Source organism: Calidris pugnax, unplaced genomic scaffold (assembly GCF_001431845.1).
Source record: "Calidris pugnax isolate Ruff unplaced genomic scaffold, ASM143184v1 scaffold135, whole genome shotgun sequence".
NCBI classification, from domain to species: domain Eukaryota; kingdom Metazoa; phylum Chordata; class Aves; order Charadriiformes; family Scolopacidae; genus Calidris; species Calidris pugnax.
The window spans coordinates 2,316,813-2,339,541 of record NW_015090961.1 but is presented as its reverse complement, the minus strand read 5'-3'; the positions used below and the strand labels follow the sequence as shown (position 1 = coordinate 2,339,541).

The 22,729-nt window shown below is 42.6% G+C and overlaps 1 protein-coding gene across 1 annotated transcript in view; it reads left to right on the top strand.

Moving 5' to 3' along the window:
- The window catches only part of TNC (tenascin C), an 87,827-nt gene that overhangs the window by 36,685 nt on the left and 28,413 nt on the right, over nt 1-22,729 (top strand). The window contains exons 11-16 of the mRNA XM_014952365.1: nt 7,905-8,177; nt 10,210-10,482; nt 11,592-11,864; nt 14,210-14,485; nt 16,629-16,901; nt 18,444-18,716. Of these exons, the coding sequence (XP_014807851.1) occupies nt 7,905-8,177; nt 10,210-10,482; nt 11,592-11,864; nt 14,210-14,485; nt 16,629-16,901; nt 18,444-18,716 (1,641 nt within the window). The remainder of the gene's footprint in view (nt 1-7,904; nt 8,178-10,209; nt 10,483-11,591; nt 11,865-14,209; nt 14,486-16,628; nt 16,902-18,443; nt 18,717-22,729) is intronic.

Sequence of the window (22,729 nt, the reverse complement as noted above, 5' to 3'; positions counted from 1 at the left end):
GAGTTTCCTTTGCTTCTCCAGATTGCCAGTTTTTCATCTTATATTCTTCCCAGCCTCTTGATGGTTCAGTCAGGCTTCTCTACTGACAAGTATTCAGCATAGCCTATTCTCTGTCACTGAGGGTGAAGCTTCTTTCAGCCCCAGAGATAAAGATCTTCTGTTGGTGCCTTCTCTCCCCTCTCACATCCTTCTTGTTATCTTTTTATATGTATCAAGTCTCCACACAGAGCTGAAATGCTCCGAGCTCATGAGTCTCTAGCAAAGGACGTGTCACAAAATCTTCCACAGTATAGGATGGCAGCCTCCTGTTGCTTCTGTCTCTTCATATGGATGAAGTGCAGCTCCAGTGACAAAGCTTTCTTTCAAACTAACGTCCATGATTCTGCATTGAAGGGATGGTAAAGATTATAAAGTGATCAGTTTGCTAAATGCTATTCTGTTTTGCTGCAAAGGAAAAGCTGAATATTTCACACTGCCCTTTGCTTGTTTGTTTCTTTGTAGCTCTGTATAGTCTAACCCTAACGCAGGCAATGGCTCCTGACCCAGAGCAGCTTTCTGGCTCTGGGAGGTTTCTTGCTCCAGAGGCCCCAGAGATGCAGGAGGATACACTGAGGGACCTTATGGTCTCGAGGGTCACAGACCACAGCTTTAGTGTCTCATGGTATGCGAATACAGGAGTCTACAGTAGTTTTGTGGTGGAGTACGAGGAAGTGTCATTGGCAGCCGGGTCCCCTGCAGAAACCTTCCTGCCCAGAGAATCCTTAGGTGCTGTGATTGATGGCCTCCAAGCTAACACTTCCTATAAAATCAAGGTGTATGGATTGGCTGGAGAACAGCACTCTTCTCCTCTGGAAGCTGTGGCTACAACAGGTACCTCCTTTTGTTATTAATGAAGGTATCACAAAATAGGGTACTGCTTATATGAGGTCCTACCCAGCATTTCACTTACATTTTTGTTTAAAACCAATTCAGAAATAAAAGAAAATGAGCCATTTTATGAGTTGGAGGGACCTTTCTGGCAGCATGTCTTGAGAACGTTACATCAGATTAACAACTAATCTGTAGGGTGAGCACGTAACCCCGCTCTGAGGAAGCTGAGCAGTCAGACTGCAGCTTTGTTCCTTCTTGTTGTGGTTCTGGAAAACTGCCTGAGAGCACAATGTGGGTCCTGGAGGAGGACGGATGGTAATACATCAGGCGTGAGAGGCCTGTGGAGATAAATGAGTGGACATTAGAGAAACCGAGTGCCAACCTCAAATTCCTCTGCTGAAGGACCCAGATTGTGCAGCAACTGCTGAACAAATCATGGATGTGATACTGTCTTGCCTCTAGAAGTGAGTTGCCCATAGGAGCATGGCTTGGAGAAGTAACTTTTCCATTCTGTTGAATGTTTTTAAGAAGATTCATGCTGTTTGCCAAAGACCCTTGTCTGTGTTGTGCATCGCTCTCTCTTCCTCTCCTGTCTTCTACCAGTCTTAGATTGTGCCACCCTTTTGTATACAAACCCAAAGAAAAATTAGGAGGAATGATTAGGTGAGCCAGTTCAATGGGAAACTACAGTGCTGTCCAGTGGGAAAATAAATTTGCCAGTAAAGATTGTCCATGTCTTCAGCTGATTCCTCTGCTAAGAGAACCAGAAGCTGACTTCAGTATGAGAATTTTTAGTGATAGCTGCTGTAGTATTTTGGGCTGGTGATATGCTTTCTTTATGTGAAATTCAGAGGTGCCTCGGGACTGTAAGCCCAGTTTAATCAGCTGGTTGAGAGAGGGGAAAGCCATTTAGCCAAAGGGGTCTGAGAAGAGTGCAAATCCCTTGGTAGGCCATCGTGTCTTACAGTGTACTTGAGCTGATGAGAGACTCCGCAGTGAAATTGGCTGATAGCCCCTGTCGGAAAATAATATAAAATCCAAGAGACAGAAGCAAGAAATGATACAGAATCCTGTTTGCTTCATCCCAAGTAACCAGGGAGATGTCCTGGCAGGACACGAACATTCTTTTTTGGTAAAATTGCCAGTGAAGCATTACAGTGGAATTCCTCAAAAGGCCAGCAACAGCAGTATAGACATATTTAGGCCATATTCAGCCTGAAGATCTTACTAAGAGAATGATATTGAGAAGTATTTCAGTCAGAGTAAGAGCGTATGTTTGTTGTCCATCCAGTGTTCCTTCTACATAGCTTTCAGCTCTTTGGCATCTACTAGTCATTCATCTTGCCACCGTGAATCCTTCTGTCTGGCTGTCATCCACCCACCTACGGCTCCTAGAGCTCTCTTTCTCTTCTTCCCATCTATTCCCCTAATTGCTAAATCAAATGTTTGAACTCCCTTGGTCTTGTTATCCTACAGTTTGATTGTTTTCTGGATTTTCCATTATCTGTCTGCAAAACAACAAACACTGATACTGTCTGTGGTATCAGAGTGTTTTCCATGTATTCATATCATCGTCTTTTTTTCTATCTGTTGTATGTTTGTATACAATGCCACATATTCCTCCATTACACATGGACATAATGTGGGCTATATGTGTGTTTATAGGTGTGTGTAGAGGGTAGACCCCTCTTTCTCATCCACAAATTCATTTATGGAGTCAAGTCATTAAACCCAAGTCAATATTCAGAAATAGGCCTGAAAAACTTAAGAGGTAGTGTAACTAACTACATATAATTAGATATGCTCCATGAGACAATCTGTGCGTGGCAACTTCCCATGCAGTTGTCAAAGTTGGCACAATAAAATTAACCCACTTGTGACAGCAAAATTCTGAACTACAACACCAGTTAAGTGGCTGATCCCCCTGGTTTTGTGTAACACAGCTGAACTCTTGCTGTGTTTCCTGTTCAGATTAGAGAAACCAAGTCCTTGTGTGGTTATACTGAATCTGACAGGAATCTGGAAGAAAAGTCATTAGGAATGGTCAAGGAAAATGAGGGAAAATGAGACATTGGTTTTGACTAATATTACACAGGGTTTTCTCAGGGATCCTCAGTATAACAGGAGTGTTGTACGGCCTTGTTTTTTATATTTTCCCTTGTATTTTTGGGTGTTTCACCCTAGGTTTCCAATTGCATGGCAGTTTCCCAGCGGCACTGTCCACAGCATGGAGCTGTGCATGTGAAATGTTCTGCTGCCCTTTTCTCCCCACTGCTCTCTTCACTCTGTCTGTGCATGTCTTCTGCAGAAATACTCCACAGTACAGCCCAGCTACCGCTGTGCATGCTAAGCAGACAACTTTAAGGCTGAACAAGTACCAGATCACTTGCTTGATGCCACAGCTTTTTGCCTGCTCCCAGAATAGGACAGGGCTGGTTGTTGGCATCTAATTGTGCACAAGAAGCTGAGAGTCACAGAATCCTAACGGTTCCCTACTGCACGTCTTCCTGCTTTGGTACGTGAGCTCAGGAACCCTGGAGCAGCCAGATAGTTCTGTTTACTGAGAAAGAAGTGATTCTTTGTAGTGGTCACCATGGCAGGGATGCTGGTGTGATGACAACATGCTTGTCTTCAGGTCGCATCATGTGTAGGGCCTGGTTCAGACAGTGTGCTGGGGTAATTTAAGGAGGGCCCTTACCTAAGTCAAGAACATCAATTGTACATGTTATTATAAATAACTGTTTGCCTCATGGGCTTCTCTCCTTCCTGGACGTGAGCACAAAACAATGTTTTTACATCTGCATTTGTCCTGAGAGTATATTTTCAAGATAACATTTCTGCATTTATTTGAAAACATTTTTAATTGGTCTTTCTCCTCTGAAAAGTTTTTTTTCTGATACATGTGTGACTTTGGAGACAAATACTGAATCCCGAGTATGTATTTGTGCTGATGTGATTGATGGTGGTAGATGACTTGCTCTCTCTTAATTGAATGCAAGTGGAGCATGAAAGCAAGGCAGTCACTGAGGTGTGAAATGATGTGGTTTTCCACTAATGAGGAGATAATTCTGCATGTCAGAAAAATCACCTGCCTGTTGCCTTGCAGCTGTGATCAGAAACACATTCTCTGTGATCTCCACAGCTTTCAGATTTTCAGAATCTGACTGTACCACAAGATACGTTCACAGATCGTTCAGCATGTTGAAGTTGGCCAAGTCTTTTTCCCTTCCGTTCCTTTGGATCTCTTTAAAGAAAGATTGCTCAAGTTCTTTCTGTCTTGGTTTTTAGGTAAGGTTGTGTGTCGTCCCCCCCACACCTTTTTTGAAAATCCTGCATGTATCCTGATGGATAACTCCTCCAAGCCTGTTTTTGGTTGGCTAGGAGCAGATCTAGCATGCTTCCGCTGCGGCTGATTTCTTAGCCTGGATTCGGATATGTTTGGGATGTTTGGCATGAATTCCACTTCTGGTTTGTATCAGAAGCAATAACTAACATGCTGTAATAAAGATAAAAGGCATGTTTGAGAGGCTTAGGGTTGAAATCCTCAATGATGTGAATTAGCAAAGTTCTTTGGAGGTAGTCAAACTCTACTGATTTACATCAACGGGGGATTGGCCCATTTCTCTGCTGGAAGTGTTTCAGCTCATCTCTGTCTTTAATGGCTGTTGCTCTGGATCAGCTCGTTAGTGTGGTTGCGTGAGAACCACGTTGTGCTTGGTGATGCTAACTTTGCTTGTGGCCTGGATTCAGTCTCCAAAAAAGAAGTACCCAGCTGTTTTCTCTGGTCTTAGAGCTCTTTAATACAAAGCGCACAAACTGTTTCGTAGCAGATGTTAGCTGTGTTATTTGGGGGTTTATTGTCAGGAAATTTTAACTTGTAATTTACCTCTGTTTAGCGCATCTAGTCACAGCACCTGGAGAATCAAACAATGAAACGTCATTTAATCCTACCAGTCCTGCACCTACAGAGCTAAGTTATTTAACAAACCCCAGCACTGATTCTCAAGCTCTGCTTTTGGTGCCCAGTGACCTTCCCACCTCAGAAGCCACTGGTGCTCTTCATGACCTTAATGTAACACACAGGACTTTCAGTAGTTTCACCTTGTCTTGGGCAGCGCAGGATGAGGTGTTTGATCAGTTCTTTATCACTCTGAAAGACCTGTCCAGTTTAAACAGAACACAGGAAATCTTTTTGCCGGGAAACCATCGAGAAACAGAAATTACTGGTCTCACAGCTGGCACACAGTACCAGATTACCCTCCAAGGAAGCACTCAAGGTCAGCTCTCTCGATCCCTGGAAGCCCTAGCTGCTACAGGTATTTTCTATGGATTCATTCGCCCTATGTTCCTTTTCTGCTTTGAAATACAGAACTTCATTGTCATACTGCTGTTCCACTGCAGAAATGCTAGGCTTTGTGAGTGATACCTTTCTTCTTAGCTGTTTTTTTTTCCTCCTTCCTTTTGCACGGGATGAAACTCTTGTTGCTATGGAATGAGAGCCCTGAGTGGTGCAGCATGGACAATGCCCCATGCAGCTTCTAAGGTGATGTAGCATCAATTCTCTCTTTTCACACTGCATGCAAAGAGAGACATTGATGCATCTGCTATTTACAAGGACCATGAAAATAGCAAGGTGCTACAAGTATTTATCTGGATTGTGGCTCAAATGCAAGAAAGATCGCAAGGAGGTTGTGGTTTGCAGCATTGGCATGGAAGTGGTGATGTCAGAGAAAAAAAAAGATTGAAACACATTGGGAGTATACCTTTCTGAAAAGTTCCACCTCTTATCCCTATTATCTGAATTTCATGAGGAAGCAGGCCTTCAGTCACAGGGCTCAGTTTGATAATGGTCAAAGTACCAGTGTGTAAGTTTGTACCTGGAGAACCCGGCTGGAGACAAATGACTGCACCTGTCTGCCACCCAAACCCAAATTCACAGCATGAGATAAAATATTTACATAGAAACACACAGGTTATTTCACACCTACTACAAGGCAGGAGCAGGCTCAGCTCTCAATGGTTTGTTCTCTCTTTTTTTTTTTTTTTTTTTTAAAAATAAGAAACATCATCCCTTGATATCATTTGCCATGACGTTATCAATGTTTTGTTATATGTTGGATGCTTTATGGATGAGGCTCTTGGAGGTCTCCAACAGTCCAAGTTGGTGCATGATTTTGTATGAGAATCTCCTGGTCCCTAGAGAGCATGATGGGGTTGTGTGCACTTCCATGGCAGACATGCATGAGAAACAAACAGGAGGAGAAGGGATGCTGCATCTTGGAGGCGAATGAAACTGAACACTCTTCAGAGAAATCTGAATTGCTTTTAAGCTGTGATGATGACTGCATTACTTACTGTAATCAAGCTTTTACTTGAAAGATTTTACCTTACTGCGACTTCTGGTTTCGTTTCATTTTTATTTTAAGGAAATGCACTTGTTTGATTTGTTTCTGTTGCCATGAAAAGATCATTATTTCTGATACAACCAGTTCCTTTTCTGTCCTACCTCCTTTTCAGCTAAACAGTGCTATTTTTACAGGATTCATATTTTTGGCATCAGTGTATCTTATTTCTGTTCCTGATGAAGAGAAACAGCTCTGGATTAATTTTTTCTTTTTTTTTTTTTTTTAACATCCTTGTGTTATTTCATAAACAATCTCTTCCTTTCTAACAGGATGGGAAAAGCTCATCAAAACTTTTGCTTTCCTGAGTAGTAGCAATTTACTATACATTACTGAATACCACTGAAGATAATAGATTGTGATCTTTTAGTGCTCAGCCTCTGAAAATACAACCCAAGCTACCTATATAAGACTATGCAACACTCATACTATAACCACTCTGGTTTTTGCAGGGGGAAAATTTGAGTAATGTGCTGAGTTTAATTTTCATTTATTCCAAGGCCCTTTTACCTTCTGCCTTAAAATATACATAAAGTTGAAGTTTAAAACTGACAAATCAGATCCATTTCCCTCCTGCATTGTGTTTTATAAATTCCTAGTTGTGCAGATTGGGATTATTCAGCTAGACTTTCTTATTATTATAATGCTTAAGTATAGACAGTGCAAGTAAGAAAAGTGCTAGAAAGTCATTGCAGTCCACGAGATAATGATAGCTCATAGAGCAAGATTTTTTATGTAGAAAAAAGCAGGTATTGTTCTGTGATTTTCCCAAATGAGTGCTAATTTTAAAGAATCGGTTATACTTCCTCTGTAACAGAGGACTTTTTATTCTTGCTGGGAAAATGACCTAAACTTTCAGATTTAACAGCAGCAGAGAGTTAGCTCTGATGGTTCCCCACTTCCTTGGCCCACCCTGGTGGTGATTTTTGAGAATGTTGATTTATGCGAATGCAGATTTCAATTTGAGATTAATATGAGTGATTCTGAAAATCCAAGCTTCTCTGCCTCCAGGAAGGTTTTGTGGGCAGAAAAGTGTAACATAAGGAAGACAAATCCATTAAAATGAAGACATGCAGACATGGAGGAATTTTCCATTCTTTATTAATTTGGATTAAAAATAGTTTGGAAGAATAAATAGCATCCTTCTTGTGGACACAATTGAAAGCATAAACATCTGAATCCAAGTATTCCAAACTCAGTGTCTTCCTATATTTACAACAGGCATTATTGCAGTATTCACAGTCACTTTATAATGGCAAACACTGAGTTATTAGCAGTGCAGTAAAGGGGTTATAGTAATACGTACTTGTCTCATAGGGAGTTGTAATTAACGTTGGCAAAACACTTGCAGCTGTAAGATGGGCTATAAGCTGCTTTCTGTAAGCAGTCTTTTAAATTAATGTGGTTATTATGTCTTACTACAATTCTTTTCTTAGCGTTCTGTTTTGCCATGTCTCTGAAGAGACTTTACAAGTTACCTGAGGCAGCTGAGGATGTAAATGCATGTGTGTGGGTGCAGCTCCGTGTCACTGATTACAAATGAAATTCATTAACACAGAACATCATTAAGTAATACCTCATCACCACTACTCTGTAATCTGAATAACTGATTGACTCTCTGTCCTTATTCAGAGGAAGAACCTGAGCTTGGAAAACTATCAGTATCAGAGACTGGCTGGGATGGTTTCCAGCTCACCTGGACAGCAGCCGATGGGGCCTATGAGAACTTTATCCTTCAGGTGCAGGAGCTGGACAATCCAGAAGAAACCTGGAATATCACAGTCCCAGGCGGACTGCGCTTTATGAATGTTACAGGCCTCAAGGCCAACACACCTTATAACATCACACTTCGCGGTGTGATTCAAGGCTACAGGACCAAACCTCTTTCTCTTGAAACCATGACAGGTATCTCTTCAAGTCGCTCATCCAGCCTCATGGCTCCCTTTCCTTGCAGACAGGGATGGGAGCTGGAGCTGTTGCTCGGAAAAGCTTGCTCGATTGGTTGGCTTTGCATGGGGTGCACTGAACTCATTAAAGCTTGGCTGAACATCTCTGGCATGGAAATGTCTCACCATCAGACTTTCCAATGAGAGCCTTGGTGCCCCCATCGAGCCCTTTGCTTTTAGGAATGCTTTTTTCCCCCACCTCAGAATGGCTTGTTTTGTTCCCTTTACTCACTTTTCTGCTGGTTGACACTAACAGCAAAACTCTACTGGCTGTTGTACATACTCAGGAAAGCCCAGGTTGCCTTGTAACGTTATAAAAATCTGTCCTTTATAGTGCAGATAATCAAATCCTGGGAATATGTTTAGTTTTTACCCTTCAGAAGCTACCTCTGAAATTATGCCCCGGTTTTTGTGTATATACAAACCCAGGGCTACAGTGTGTGCATCTGTCTTGAGGGCACGGACAGACACATTCTATATGTTCTCATCTAGAAAAAAACACAAGTGAATTCCTGCCAGAAGCAGTATCTTGTATTAAGCCACTCACGGCTGTTAAACAGTCGTATTGGTCTGGAAAAGGTATAATGCCAGAAGATCAAATTTGGCAGAACTACCTTGGCATAAAACTGACCTGAAAGAAGGAAGGTGAGCCCCACCATTATCAGAAGGTTGCATGAAACAAATCAAGAGCCACACAAATAATTTTCTGGCTGATCTTGCGAAAGACTTCAGTTTTAAATGAGAGCTTATCGTGAGGTTTGACCAAGAAATAAATATGCACTTATGTCTGTCTTGTATGGCTCGCTGACTCTTCCAGTGTTACGATTATTGGTAACAAACAGGATATGAATTAATTGGCAATAAAGGGGCATCAGTGGTTCTTCCTTCAGGTAATTTCTTGTAGACAGTATCTGCTGCCTCTGGGCTTTCTTACAGACCTTTGCACCCTCCTGGGATTGTGAGATGGCCAGAGCTTGCTCATATTTGATTTCCCCAAACTCATGTTACCCAGCCCAGAAGGGAATAAAAGTGCACATAAGAACTAAATAGAATTAAAACATTAATTACAATAGAGCTTGCCTGTTTCAATAACACTTTAAGCTGCTTGGCTTTGGTAGAAATGTGTCTGGCGCAAGGCACTGGCTTTGGGCTGTGTCCTGCTGCAGGCTGGAAGTCCTGTGCTTTGGGAGTCCTGAGTGTGAGCTGGTAGCAGATTGCCCATTGAAACCACACAAATGTGGCTGGACAAAGGGGGCTGTACAGGAACAAACAAGACAACAGACAGTATGGGTGTCCTGCCTAAGTATGCAATGTGTTCTCTTTTTGCTAATTCAATGAAAACAGCAGAAGATGCCCTGCTGAGGTTTTCCCTTCCCTTCCCGGGTCATGCTCAGCACCCGGCTTTTCAAAATTTTCCTTTCTGGGGATTTCCATTTGTCAGAATTTTCTGAGCCTTCCTGTAGCATGCCAGGGATGTCTACAGAGAGGAAGAAACCCCAAGGCAGCTATCACTGCTTTGCATTTTGGCTCCAGCTCCAAAATTACATGCCAGCTTTCATAGGCTTAAGCTGAAAGGGAAAGTAGAAGAGCAAAAAAACCACAACCTTTTCCTTTGGACAAAGAAATAGCTCTAGTTGTAGCTTCTCCTAAAACTGACTTTTCCAAATGCCCTAGGGGCATTCAGAAGAGTTCTTTTGCATCTGCTTTTCATGCTCAGACCTCAAAAACACGTGGCTGTTCCTGGAGGTAAAAAGAAATAGCCATAGCTTTAAAGCTCGTTTTTCTTTTTTTTTTTCTTCTTTAACATTTTGAGATGCTTTCATTTGGTTTCTTCCCCTTAGCACCTGTCTGCTTGTAGCAAGCTTTTACTCACACCCTTTTCTCCAGCAGCAGCTCGGAGTGCTGCCAGCATGAGCAGAGCAGCACGGCATTTCTGAGCTGGAGGAGGTACAGGACTGTCCTCTTCTGACCAATGTTGTTTCCCTCCTCAGGAGTGCACCCAGAAGTTGGTGAGCTAACCGTTTCCGACATTACTCCTGAAAGCTTCAACCTTTCTTGGACAACCACCAGTGGGGACTTCGACGTCTTTACTATTGAAATTATTGATTCTAACAGGTTGCTGGAGCCCATGGAGTTCAACATCTCAGGCAATTCAAGAACTGCTCATATCTCAGGGCTTTCCCCCAGCACTGATTTTGTTGTCTACCTCTATGGAATCTCTCACGGTTTCCGCACACAGGCAATAAGTGCTGCAGCTACAACAGGTATATAAAAACCTACCTCAATGCTAACTTGCCTTTCTTCTAACTCTTCCTTACAGGTTGTGCCCCTTTCCCTGCCCTCAGCTACCCCGTCAGCCTACCCATTACCAAATCCTTTACCTCATTGTTTGACAACTCCTAAGGAAGACCTTCTGGAGCCATTTTGAGCTGTGAATGTTAATCCACCCTCACATACAGCAAAGTCAGTCAATCACACTGTGGAGTGATTTTGTTCACACAATAAGTTTGCTCTTGTTCAAACATTAAGGTTGGGACAACTTCTGACACAGATGAGAAGCAAAACAAATTTCCCAAGCAGGAAGTGAGAGATGATTCGTTATGTTAGTCTTGTAATGTGTGTTTGCATCTGTCATACAGCATAGAGGGGACACTATTTCTGTCAGATAAGTTGATGTCTAGATGCAGTTTTTATCCTGATTCTCTAAATAGATTTCAGGCACATTTCAGTCTGTGACAGCAGACTCCTACGAGGCAGATGCATTGCTTAAATTCAGCTTCAGAATTCAGTTTACATGGGATGAGAGATTGGAAGAGTCTATGTGACTCGATGTTTTGTATGAAGTAGGTAGGCATTTAGTTGTTGACACATTGGGCATCTTGAGGTTTTATAGTTGACAGTTTTTCTAGGGAAGTCAAATGTTTGATGTGCTTTGGCCAACGACAGTATGAAAGTGGAAGGAGAGGACTAGACCATGGAAGCAGAAGGTGCGTTCTCATAGCAGACAGATAATAGCTCATGTTGTGATCATTTAAGCTCTCTACCAGATTTTGCCTGCTGACATGATCTTAGGCAAAGTTATCATAGCAACAGATTAATGTGATCAATGACATTAAACAGAATATCAAATTTCAGTGATCAGATAATACAGAGTTGCAGTTTCTAGAATTCTAGCAGATTGTGAATATCCTCACTGAATCATGGGTAACACAGGCAGGTGACTGCAGGGGTTGTGGTATGGAAAACATTGAGAAATACAAGGTTAGGTGATATTTATGACCTGTGGCTCATATGAACTCAAACTTCTATATTATTTTTGTTGCTTTGGGTTTTAATAATTGCAATACATTTCCATTTGTTTTTCTTCCTGTAGTAGAGGAACCTCTCCTTAGCAAACTCACTGTATCAAATGCTACCTCAGACAGCATGTCACTCACGTGGGAAGCGCAGGACAAGGCCTTTGACCATTTTATTCTGGAAGTCAGAAACTCTGACTTCCCTTTGGACTCCCTGGTGCACACAGTGCCAGGGGGCTCCCGGCGCTATGTAGTCACCAACCTCAAAGCTGCCACTAATTACACTGTCCAACTCCATGGTGTAATTGATGGGCAAGGTGGTCAGACCTTGACAGCACTGGCAACCACAGGTATTTCACTATTTCACCTTCCAGGTTTGCTTTTTTTCTCTCTTTTCTTATGCTGTCCACCGAACTGCTCTAAAACATGGTTCCAACTCATCATCGTTCCTTTGGTAAATTATAGGGAGGTCACTATTAGGGGAAGCTGAAATAAGGTGGGCTTGAGTGTACTGGAAAAAGAGAGACAACGGAAAAGGCTGAAAAAGTGCCCCCAGCATTAAGGGAGCCAGTAGTAAACCATGATTGGTTTCCTTATATATACACTTATCTGCAAGTTCTGTGTATATATAACCGACTTGCTCCAGATGGTTAATATTTTGCACAGAGTATCTTTGCACTTGACTTGGAATATAGTTCTTGTTCATCCCATCCTCACTTGCTTTGTTGTGGGTGGGAGGCCTTTGTGTCTTTATCAGCCTGGAGAGGCGCCTGCATGCCATTTTGGTTCTTCTTCTTAACCAAATGTCTTTCAAGGCATTTGTATCTCTTGTGGGAGTTTCACGCAGCATGCTCGATGACCAACCAAAACTGCATGGAGTGGTCTGGCTGCCTTGTGCTAGTTCTGATGTTCTTCCCTGTCTAGCATTTTTATGCCTTCCCAGCAGAGATCAGGGCTCAAAAAGCAAATTCACCGTTTCTTGATGGTCAGCCCACTCTGACACTTGCATTGCTACCTTTGAGGCTCTGGGACCTGTCTTGTTTCACTGGATGTCAGAGCTTTTCCTATGGTGATGGTGATTCCAGGATAGTGGAAGATCACTAAGACTTAACCTGAAGAGATAATTTCAATTTATTTTGCATGTAGTTTTCTTTGGAGCCTGGGTGTCATGATGTGAACGTGCCTGACTGGATGCAAGGGGCATGTGAAGGAATGTGGGCATTTCGGGATGAGATTGGAAAGGATCCAATCTGTTTGACCCCCCTGACTTGCATGCAGGGCTGGTGGCTCCATGCTCGGTTTCACTGGGTTCTGCACCCAACCCTGTTTGCTTTGTGGATATTTTCTTATCTCCTCCACTGTTTCTGAAAGTACCATGCTTACATGGTGGCATCTTTACTGTCAGCCATGAAGGCATTGATGGTCACTGGTTGACAGCATGACAACAGCATGTGTCCTTAATTGGGGCCACTTGGATTCACCTGTTCCTAGACATCTACAGAGAAGAAGGTGGACTATTATTTTTAAAAGTCTTGCAATGAGGGACGGGGGTAAAAGTTGGAACATCTCGCAGCAGTTCATGTTATAGTTAAGATAAGGATTTCATTCTTTCACTGTTCTCTTTGTCAGTGGGATACATCTTTCTTACTTTCCTCCCAGCATGAATCACTGACATCGTTATCTTCCTGTATCTCACTGGCTGCATTTCCCAAGGTGTTCTTGGTTTGTACTCAATTGGCAAGAGAAAAAATAGAAAGTCCCCCCTGAGAGCAGATATGGGATTCTCTGACCACCTGACTGATGGGTCAGGTTTGTGCTCTCTCTGTGTTCTAATGAATCTTTAATGATTTTATGCTTAATGGAATAACTTTAAAACAGGACGGGTGAGGAGCTCTCCTCTTTCTATAGCCTGAAGGCCAGGTTTCTCCCCTGGCCAGGGGGAGATGTGATTTTGAATTTCTTCTAGCATAAAAGGAAAGTCTTTGCTTCTTAAAGAAGTGCCCTGACCACTGAACAGTCAGGAGGGAGAGAGCAGCAGCATTGTGGGGTGTTTTGTTCAATCTATCAAATATTCTCTGATTGTGCCTGATCAGAGGATGAGGAACACCTTATCTGCAGAGTCTGGAGAGGTTTTGGCCTGAGATTAGTGCTGAGATAATCACTGTTAGGACTGAAACCCCTTGTAAACTTTAGGGTCCAAAGATATAAGTATCTACAACTCCAGGCAACAGAAACACTAAACAGAAGCTGAACTGGGATTTCAGGGATGTCTGTTTTGGACTCATCTCATTCCTGCCTGAATCCTACTTTATCTACTTTGGAATTGCCATGGGTTTGTGTTCCCATCAAATACCCAGTGCGGAGTTTCCTGCAATTTCTGTGGTTTTACCACAGGACTGTATGCTGTTGGTGCTTCTGTAAATCAGGCTCATCTTTCATTAGGAAAATTGAGAGGTTTTAAGAAAATTAAATGAAAAAATGAACGAAGAGTCAGCACTAATTTCAATGGCTTCTTTCCAAAACCTTATAAAATAGCTCTTGCAATGCTCCTTTATTTTTTTTTTTTCTTCAACCACTGCAAAACAAGGCTAAAAGGTTCAACCTTATCTTTAAGCATCTCTAACCCTCCACTGCTAATTCCCCCGGCCCCCCAGAGTAACGCTGTCATCTTCACCTGTGTTCCTTTCTCCTTCAGAGGCCGAGCCACAGCTGGGCACGCTCACACTCACAAACGTTACCCCCGACAGCTTCAACCTCTCATGGACCACAAGAGATGGGCCTTTTGCCAAGTTCGTTATACACGTTAGAGATTCCCATGCGGCACACGAGCCCCAGGAGCTTACGGTGTCGGGAGGCGCTCGCAGCGCTCGCATCTCAGGCCTGCTCGATTTCACGGCCTATGACATTAACATTAAGGGCACCACCAGTGCGGGGGTTCACACAGAGCCCCTCACTGCTTTTGTCATGACAGGTACCTGCTTAAAGGTTTGAAGTCTATTTATTGGCTTATAAAAATATGTATTCCGATATGGACTCTCTACAGCACTGAATATCATGTCCAGCCACAATGGTTTTGTTTGCACACCTAGTGCAAGGATGGGTCAGATAAGCCATGTTGACCTTAAAATTTTTTTTCTAGGAAGTGTACTAGTTTAAAGTGAGTTAAAAGCCCTCTGGAGTCTTTCTCCTCTGTGTAATAATCTTTTTTGACTCCTGAAATTTGAGGGGGAAATCTGCTTAATACTCAGTAATTGCATCTGAAGGATCCAGGGAGGACTGGATTTTAGAACACCTCCTGTGCTGTGATGTCCCCTCAAGACATCCTTTATGTCTGAATATTTTGGCCAGGTTTTGTCTGGGATTGGTGGTGCATTACATGCCTCCTAGATGATCAGGCAGATGCTACAGAATTCACCTTCTATGTGTTATGTGGCCAGTATGTGCCACTAGGGCTTGTCACATAGCCATAGGGACACCCTAAATGGAGAAATTGAAGCCTTTTTCTTTTTCTCCTGTCTTCATCACCATGCAGTGGGGACACCAGTTGCAGGAGCAGCATCCCTTACAGCAACTGGGCTGCCTGTTCTGTGAAAGGCAACGTCCGTGATCATTTTCCTTTAAGGCAAATGGTTGTGTTTTGCACCAGCTCTGATCTGCCCCCTCGTGATGTTCAGTCACACAGTCAGAAGTGAGCAGCTCTGCTGTCAAAACCCTTCATCTTTTGCTCCACCGAAGCACAAATGCTTCCTTTTTTGAAAATAAACCACCGACACTGATATTTTGGGAGGAAGCTTCCCACAACTGGGTAAACACGTGGCACTCACTGTGCCAGCAGTTCACATAAACCTGCGTGTTGGTGTCACTCAACGCCTATCCCAGGAAAATAATTTCAGCCTTTTGGGCTCTTAATTCGTTTACCCACCCTCCCAGAAACCAAACCAAAATGTGACTCTCTGGGATTGCTTGAGTGCAGCAAGTCAACTGCAAAAATGTCTCCAAATTGAGCAAATTTGAGCTGAATCCCTGGCACCCAAAAGTGTAAACTTCAAAACATAAGGACTTCCAAATTATGAAACTCTAGGAGGGAATTTTTATGCCAAGTTCTAACAGAATATCAATTTCAGCAGTTGTGAAATGTCAAAACCAAACCCAAAGCCCTTTCACAGAGAAAGTTTTGTGTTTAACTAACTGGTATTTTCTTAAGTGAGTGGAATTTGAATGATTGGAAGATCGGATGAGTTAGCTCCTGATAAAACAAAGCAAGGTTTGTCAAATAATTTAAATAAATATTAGCAATGCCTGGGATCTAGGATCAAGGCCAGGGCTTAGCAGAGCCAGTTGATCTTCCTATTTGACTTGTCAGATTTTGAGCGAGAAAAATACACTGCAAAATTATCTTGTGAAAATTTGGCCTTTTTTTAGTTTTTCAGAGACTTGGTCCCACCAGCCCAGGTTGCTCCAAGCCCCCTCCAACCTGGCCTTGAACCCCTCCAGGGATGGGGCAGCCACAGCTTCTCTGGGCAACCTGGGCCAGGCTCTCACCACCCTCAGAGGGAAAAATTTCGTCCTTGCACTGTCTGTGACCCTGCCTGATCAGTGTCCTGTTTCTGGCAGTTCTTGTGGCATCTCTGACCCCTCCACCATTGAAAAGAAAAGCTGGAGATGTTCTCGTGAAGTAAAGAGGTAAAAAAGCAAAACACAGGAATTGTGAATGCCAAAGTTGAGGCTTCCCCCTAAAGCACTGATGGTGGGCACAAGTGGAAGGAAATAAAAGCTTTATGCATACTATTTCTAAAGCAGTTTTGGTTGTAGCAGTCTTCCAGTGCATGTGAAACAGAAGAAATGTGCTTACACGGTGAGCTTGGAAGGAGTTTCAATGGAGTTTGTGGTATGAGATGCTGAGACATCCTTGATGAAAATTAAGAACTGGACACCTAACTTCTGGAGGCTCCATTGAAAATCCTAGTCTTGTGGTCCTGGCTATGCACTTCTATTAAATCCATACTTTGGGGAAAAAATGTGATTTATATTTGGTGGAATCTGTGACGCTTTCTAATTTGCAATGTTTTTCGCTTCTTTTTTTTTGTATGTTTTTGCACCTTCCCGTCTTTTAGAGGCCATGCCCCCACTGGAAAACCTAACTGTGTCTGATATTAACCCTTATGGGTTCACAGTGTCGTGGATGGCATCGGAGAATGCCTTTGACAACTTTCTAGTAGTCGTGGTGGATTCTGGCAAGCTGCTGGACCCACAGGAGTTCCTCCTTACGGGAGCCCAGCGGCAACTGAAGCTTAAAGGCCTAATTACTGGCATTGGCTATGAGGTTATGCTTTATGGTTTTGCCAAGGGGCACCAAACAAAGCCTCTAAGCACTGTGGCTGTTACAGGTATTTTAATGTGAACAAATTGTTCTCTTCCACCCTTTCTTTCTTGCTTTTCTTCTCACATGGAAGATGTTTTGTGCAATCCGTTTGCAAAGCAAACCTTGGCTTTTGCATCCTTTTATGCATCGTGGCTACACATAACTCCTCCCGATTTATGACAGATTCACCAGTGAAGTTCTGTTCTTTTTTAACTTGACGTTTCCCTTCTGTCTTTGCGAGGGGTCCTGTCGAGGCGCATGACATGGGTTGAGGGGTGGAAGTGTCTGGTATGGTCATGCAGGTACTTCTAACCGAAATCTGTAAAGAAAAATGGCTGCATGTGGGAGCTCATCTTGTTAACAGCTGCTGGGCACATCAGCATTCCCCAACTTGCCAAACCATCAGGACCTGCAGGAAGAGTCGTGTTAACAGCTGCTGGGCACATCAGCATTCCCCAACTTGCCAAACCATCAGGAAGAGTCATACTGGATTTCTTGCCCATGGCCTCCTCTCTTTCACTCTCTGTGTGGGTTCTACCCGCAGACCATCGAATGCTATCATTGCCACCCATGAAGTTGGCATCTCTCTCCAGAAAGCCTGAGCTCACGTTCTCAACCTCATCGTAGCTGCCACTTTGCAGCAGCATTTGAGCTTTCTTGAAAGATCAGTCCAGACTTATTCTCTAGCCTTGTAACCATCAAGTCTCGTGTCCGTGTTGCTGACTGTGCAGCAGCAAAGCTGGGGGTTACCTGATTGGAGGGTTGCTAGAAAATAAATAGGAATGTCTTTCTGTGGAAGAAAGAAGTGCATTGGAGATGCTGGGAGATAGTAACCACTCCAGTAGCGTTTCTCGAGATAATGATGCATGACCATACTGAGCTAAAGAAGTTTTGCAGGCAATTCATAACTTACAAGTCCCGTGGTCCTCTTGAAGGGGTTCTTTCACTAAAGGCAGTAGGTTTTGCATTTGGATTTAAGTGTGCTCTTTAAGGGATATAACTTTTCATGATTCCCCTTTGCTGCTTCAGCATTTGTTTAATATGAAAGTAAAGCATCCGTCTCATCAGAGGCATCACAGATGATAGAAGTGCATGAAATAAGGGGTTTGCATGAAGAAAAAGACTCTTTCAAGTGGCTTCTATATTGTCCTCCTAACAGAGAGAGACCTGACAGTATTACAGGCATGCCTGCCGTTCTGTAACTTGAGCTTGTTTTTACAGTATATAAAGGTTTCACATAGGTAGCAGGGGAGAAATGCACACAAAACTTACTATTAGCATGTGTAACTTTGCATGTCAGAGGCAAATGGTCTATGTCCCTGCAGTGGATTTGCTATTTAAGAGTGAAAGTTTGAATGGGCCTGCACACACTCACATGTATCTTCTTCCGTATGTATCTAATGCTAATATTTTTTATTTTTTTTTTCAATAGCTGGCAGATTGTTTCCCTTTCTTTGAACTGTGGTTGGATTCTTGCAGTGTGCTATGTCCAGACCTCAGGCAGGTCTCTAATGAACTGACTAACGAAATCATTTCTTTTCCCTGCTGCTATCTTCTCCTTTTTTAGAAGCAGAACCGGAGGTCGACAACCTTCTGGTTTCAGATGCTACTCCTGATGGATTCCGCCTTTCCTGGACTGCAGATGATGGGGTTTTCGACAGTTTTGTTCTAAAAATCAGGGATACCAAAAGGAAATCTGATCCACTGGAACTAATAGTACCGGGCCATGAGCGCACCCAGGATATTACAGGGCTGAAAGAGGGTACTGAATATGAAATTGAGCTCTATGGAGTTAGCAGTGGACGGCGTTCCCAGCCTGTAAATGCAGTAGCAACCACAGGTATTGTCTTCGCAGCAGGAAAAGCATAACGTGTTCGTGCCTGTTTCTTTCAGCATCTCTCCATTTCGTAGCCAGCTCGGGCTGTTACCGAGGTGTTTGGACTGTCTCCTGCATGTCCCTTACCCATGTTACCTGTTCAGTGGGGTGTAGTTATTTTTAATCAATCTTCTTATATTCCTTTGCTTCACCACCATCTATTTAATATGGTTTTATTTAATTACTGTAATGAGCTGGAATTGGGCAGCAGAGCCTAGTGATTAAAGCACTGGCTTTGAGAGCCAAGAAATATTGTCTCTCAATAAAATCAGCCTTTTTTTAGTGATTTCCTGGGACTAATTGCAAATCAGGACTCCACAACGATTCACCTCCCTTGAAAAGAGATATGACAAAATTAACTTACGAAAGCTATTGAGAACCTTTACTATTCATTTATTATTTATTATTTGTTTTATTTATTTATATATTTATTGCTTGATCAGCAAAGGACTAAGCACCATTAATTTAGACTGATCTTACCAGGAGCAATATGTGCTTGATAATTCAAGATAAAATTGAATTTCTTGCAAAATCAAAGCTTTGAACTCCCTCAGCAGAAGGTACTTTATATTCTCATTCTTGTGTGTCAAAAGTTCTGGTGTAAATTAGCTTAGTGACTTACCCAGGTAAGAAGAAAAGGTGCAGCCATGACTGCCAATTCATGCCATTTTGGTTTAAAAATGCCGAGTCCTTAATCCTCAATTGCAACAAAGCTGGAGTTCTTGCCTTTCATAGTCTCAGACTAAATGAAGAAATATTGGAAACATAGCTGTAAATGTCTGCTTTGTGAAGTTAGCCTAAACCTATATATATTTCTGAAAAATTTCCACCAGGACAGAGCTTCATTTTCTCATTGCCAGAGAGAAAGAGGAAGTTTTTCCTATTTGTAACTAGAATAGTATTTCATATATTATTTTTGTATGAAAACAAGCAGATATTAGTCAAGGAAAAAGTTCTCAGGGCTTAGGTTAGTCCTGAGATTAATTTAAACAAAAAAAAAGGTTTATAATTTGAAGCATTTAATTTTGGTACTTTTGAATGAAGCTTTCCAATTTTTTCCACCAAAATCATGGTTTCAGTTTGAAACACATTTAGTTCTAAAGCAAATGAAGCAATGTCCTATGACTAAAATTCTCTCTTTTAAAAGTTTTGACCTTGCTGATATGAAAACATAACAATTTCAAATCAGTCTAGTTCTGGGAGTAGGGGAACGCAAAGGGGACAGGTAAGTTCAACGTGTGAAAAAACCAACAGAAATTTATAAAAGAGGGATTTGCTCAGCTGTAGCAGTGTAATCCAGACTGCACACAGGAAAGGGGCAACAATAACTCAGTATAGAACAGCTTTTCCTGAAATAGCGTGGCCTCATGATTCACCTTAATGTCTGTAGCGCCGGTTATTAGCATGGAAAGGCACATTTCTGACCAGCTCCACTGATTGCCATCACATCCCTTGAATAAACAGCAGGGGCATAGATACACTCACCAAGACATTTACATGAAGCAGAACATGCATCCATCACGAGCCACCTTTCTCCGGGCTCATGCGGGTTGACTTGTAATGGAGAGGGATGTTTAAAGTCAACGGCCCTTGTCAGCAGCATGTCCCCATTTTCAGTGACTTCCAGGATATTTATGGTAAACCACTAAGAGTTATCATTTTCCTCATGACTACATTCTTATTCAGTTCTTTCAGGGAGATTTAGCACATGTCACTGTACTGAAGCCAACAGCCCAAAAGATGTTTGTCAGATGTAAATAGCCCATGGATAATTGATAATAGAGCTGGAGCCACAAAAATCTAGCTAAATAATTCAGACTGCAGGTTACACTGCATTGGGTAGCTGGGCCACCAAGGCATCTAACAGATTTCTTTTTTAGGAGTTGATTATTAGACAAACAAATGTATATTTATAGCATTTGCAGTCTGGTCGCAAAGAAACATTTCTATCGCTGAAGGGGGTAGCTCAGACAGGCTTGTGTTCAGCCTTACTTTATTCTGGCCTGTGTACAAGTTACAAGTGAGCAGGAATAAATTAGCTAGAAAGACTTTAGCTTTAGTAGAGGAGACAGTAAAGTAACAGTTGGAACAAAGCTAACAAACAGACCAGAGAACCTAAACCAAACACTACCATGGAAATGAAGGCAGCAAAATAATTTAGATTGAAAAATCCTTCTCTGTATTTATCACTCACAGCTTCCCCCTTCTTCCTTGTCTGGGAACATACCCTTGAATGCTCAAAGGCAGTCTTCAGGGATCAGGTCTTCAACTGGTGCAACTGGTGCAGTTGAGAGAGTCTGGTTTGAGCACTGCCAAGCTGTGAGGGTCTGACCTCTCATCTCTGTACAGCAAACCACCCACCCACCATGAGGACGGAGGGGGAGGAACGATCTTGCTGTGTTCACCTTCTGGTGAACCTTTCACCTCCTCCCCTGTGGTTTTCTTCCCTTATTTCTCTTTTAAGATGTCAGCAAGGCAGTTGGTCTAGTGACAGCCACGGGCTTTGGATATGGAAAGGATGAGTAGGACAGGAGGACAGACATTTGCCATTTTCTCCATAGCTTGTGTTGGTCCTGCAGCTGGTAACTTGCCCGGGGGCCGTGATGATCTCCCTTGCTCCCATCACACCAGGAATGTGGTGTGAAACTGCTGGGTGTGGGAGTTGATGATAAAGTCATATCTTCCCATACCCATCGCAAGTAATTCTTCTTCCATTATTTACTCATATCTACAACTGAACAGCAATAGTTTTCCCCCAGAACTGCTGATGATAATGTTGTTAAAAGGTTGTCCTCTTTGGGATAATGATGGTTCCCTTATTTCTCTTTTAAGATGTCAGCAAGGCAGTTGGTCTAGTGACAGCCACGGGCTTTGGATATGGAAAGGATGAGTAGGACAGGAGGACAGACATTTGCCATTTTCTCCATAGCTTGTGTTGGTCCTGCAGCTGGTAACTTGCCCGGGGGCCGTGATGATCTCCCTTGCTCCCATCACACCAGGAATGTGGTGTGAAACTGCTGGGTGTGGGAGTTGATGATAAAGTCATATCTTCCCATACCCATCGCAAGTAATTCTTCTTCCATTATTTACTCATATCTACAACTGAACAGCAATAGTTTTCCCCCAGAACTGCTGATGATAATGTTGTTAAAAGGTTGTCCTCTTTGGGATAATGATGGTACCCATTTACTCTGCCCTCTGTGTCTGTCGTTTTACCCTCCTCAATTCTGCTGTGACAGAAAATATCAATTAAAAAATCACTGGTAGTGCAAGGCAGCATCATACAGGTCTGCAGTGTCCAATCAAGTTGGCACAAGGGAGTTTTTCCTCTGCTGCTCTCAGAGGGACAGTTGGTGGCTTTTGGAAACTCATCTGTTTTATGTCTGTTAAGGTGCAATTCAGCTCTCCCCAGGGGACCACAACACGGCTGTGTGCCACTTGGTACCCTTGGTAGGAAGTGTGGGTCTCATGCTGCTGCTTTCTTCTTCTAATGGTCTTTTGCCATACTGTGACAGCTTTTTTTGCCTGAGAGGATAGCAAAACACTTCACATGCTCTTTATACATGATAAGTACAACCCCATGCTTCCTGTTGCCTAGGAGAAGAAAGCCAGTGAACATACTCCATAGTCTGTAACTAATGAAATAACAAGTTTTTAGCAAAAAAAAATAAAAATCCCCAAAGAATAGCAGCTACTCAGGTATCATGGGTGCTTTGGCAACCTCACAGGGAAGTTCTCTGTCTCTCATACAGCTAATGGGGAATGATGCTGGAGGATAATGCTAATTACCTGTATCTGCCCAACAGAAATAGATGAACTGAGTTTTTTTTATGAGTGACAAGACAGAAGTATGCTGGCCATTTTTTATGCCTGCTTAATTTTAGCTTCCAGGTAGCTCAAGAAGATGGTTTCATTTGCTCCTTTTTCATTTCCCCATTTCTTACATCTCTGGGACTTATTTCAGGACTGATGCTTGC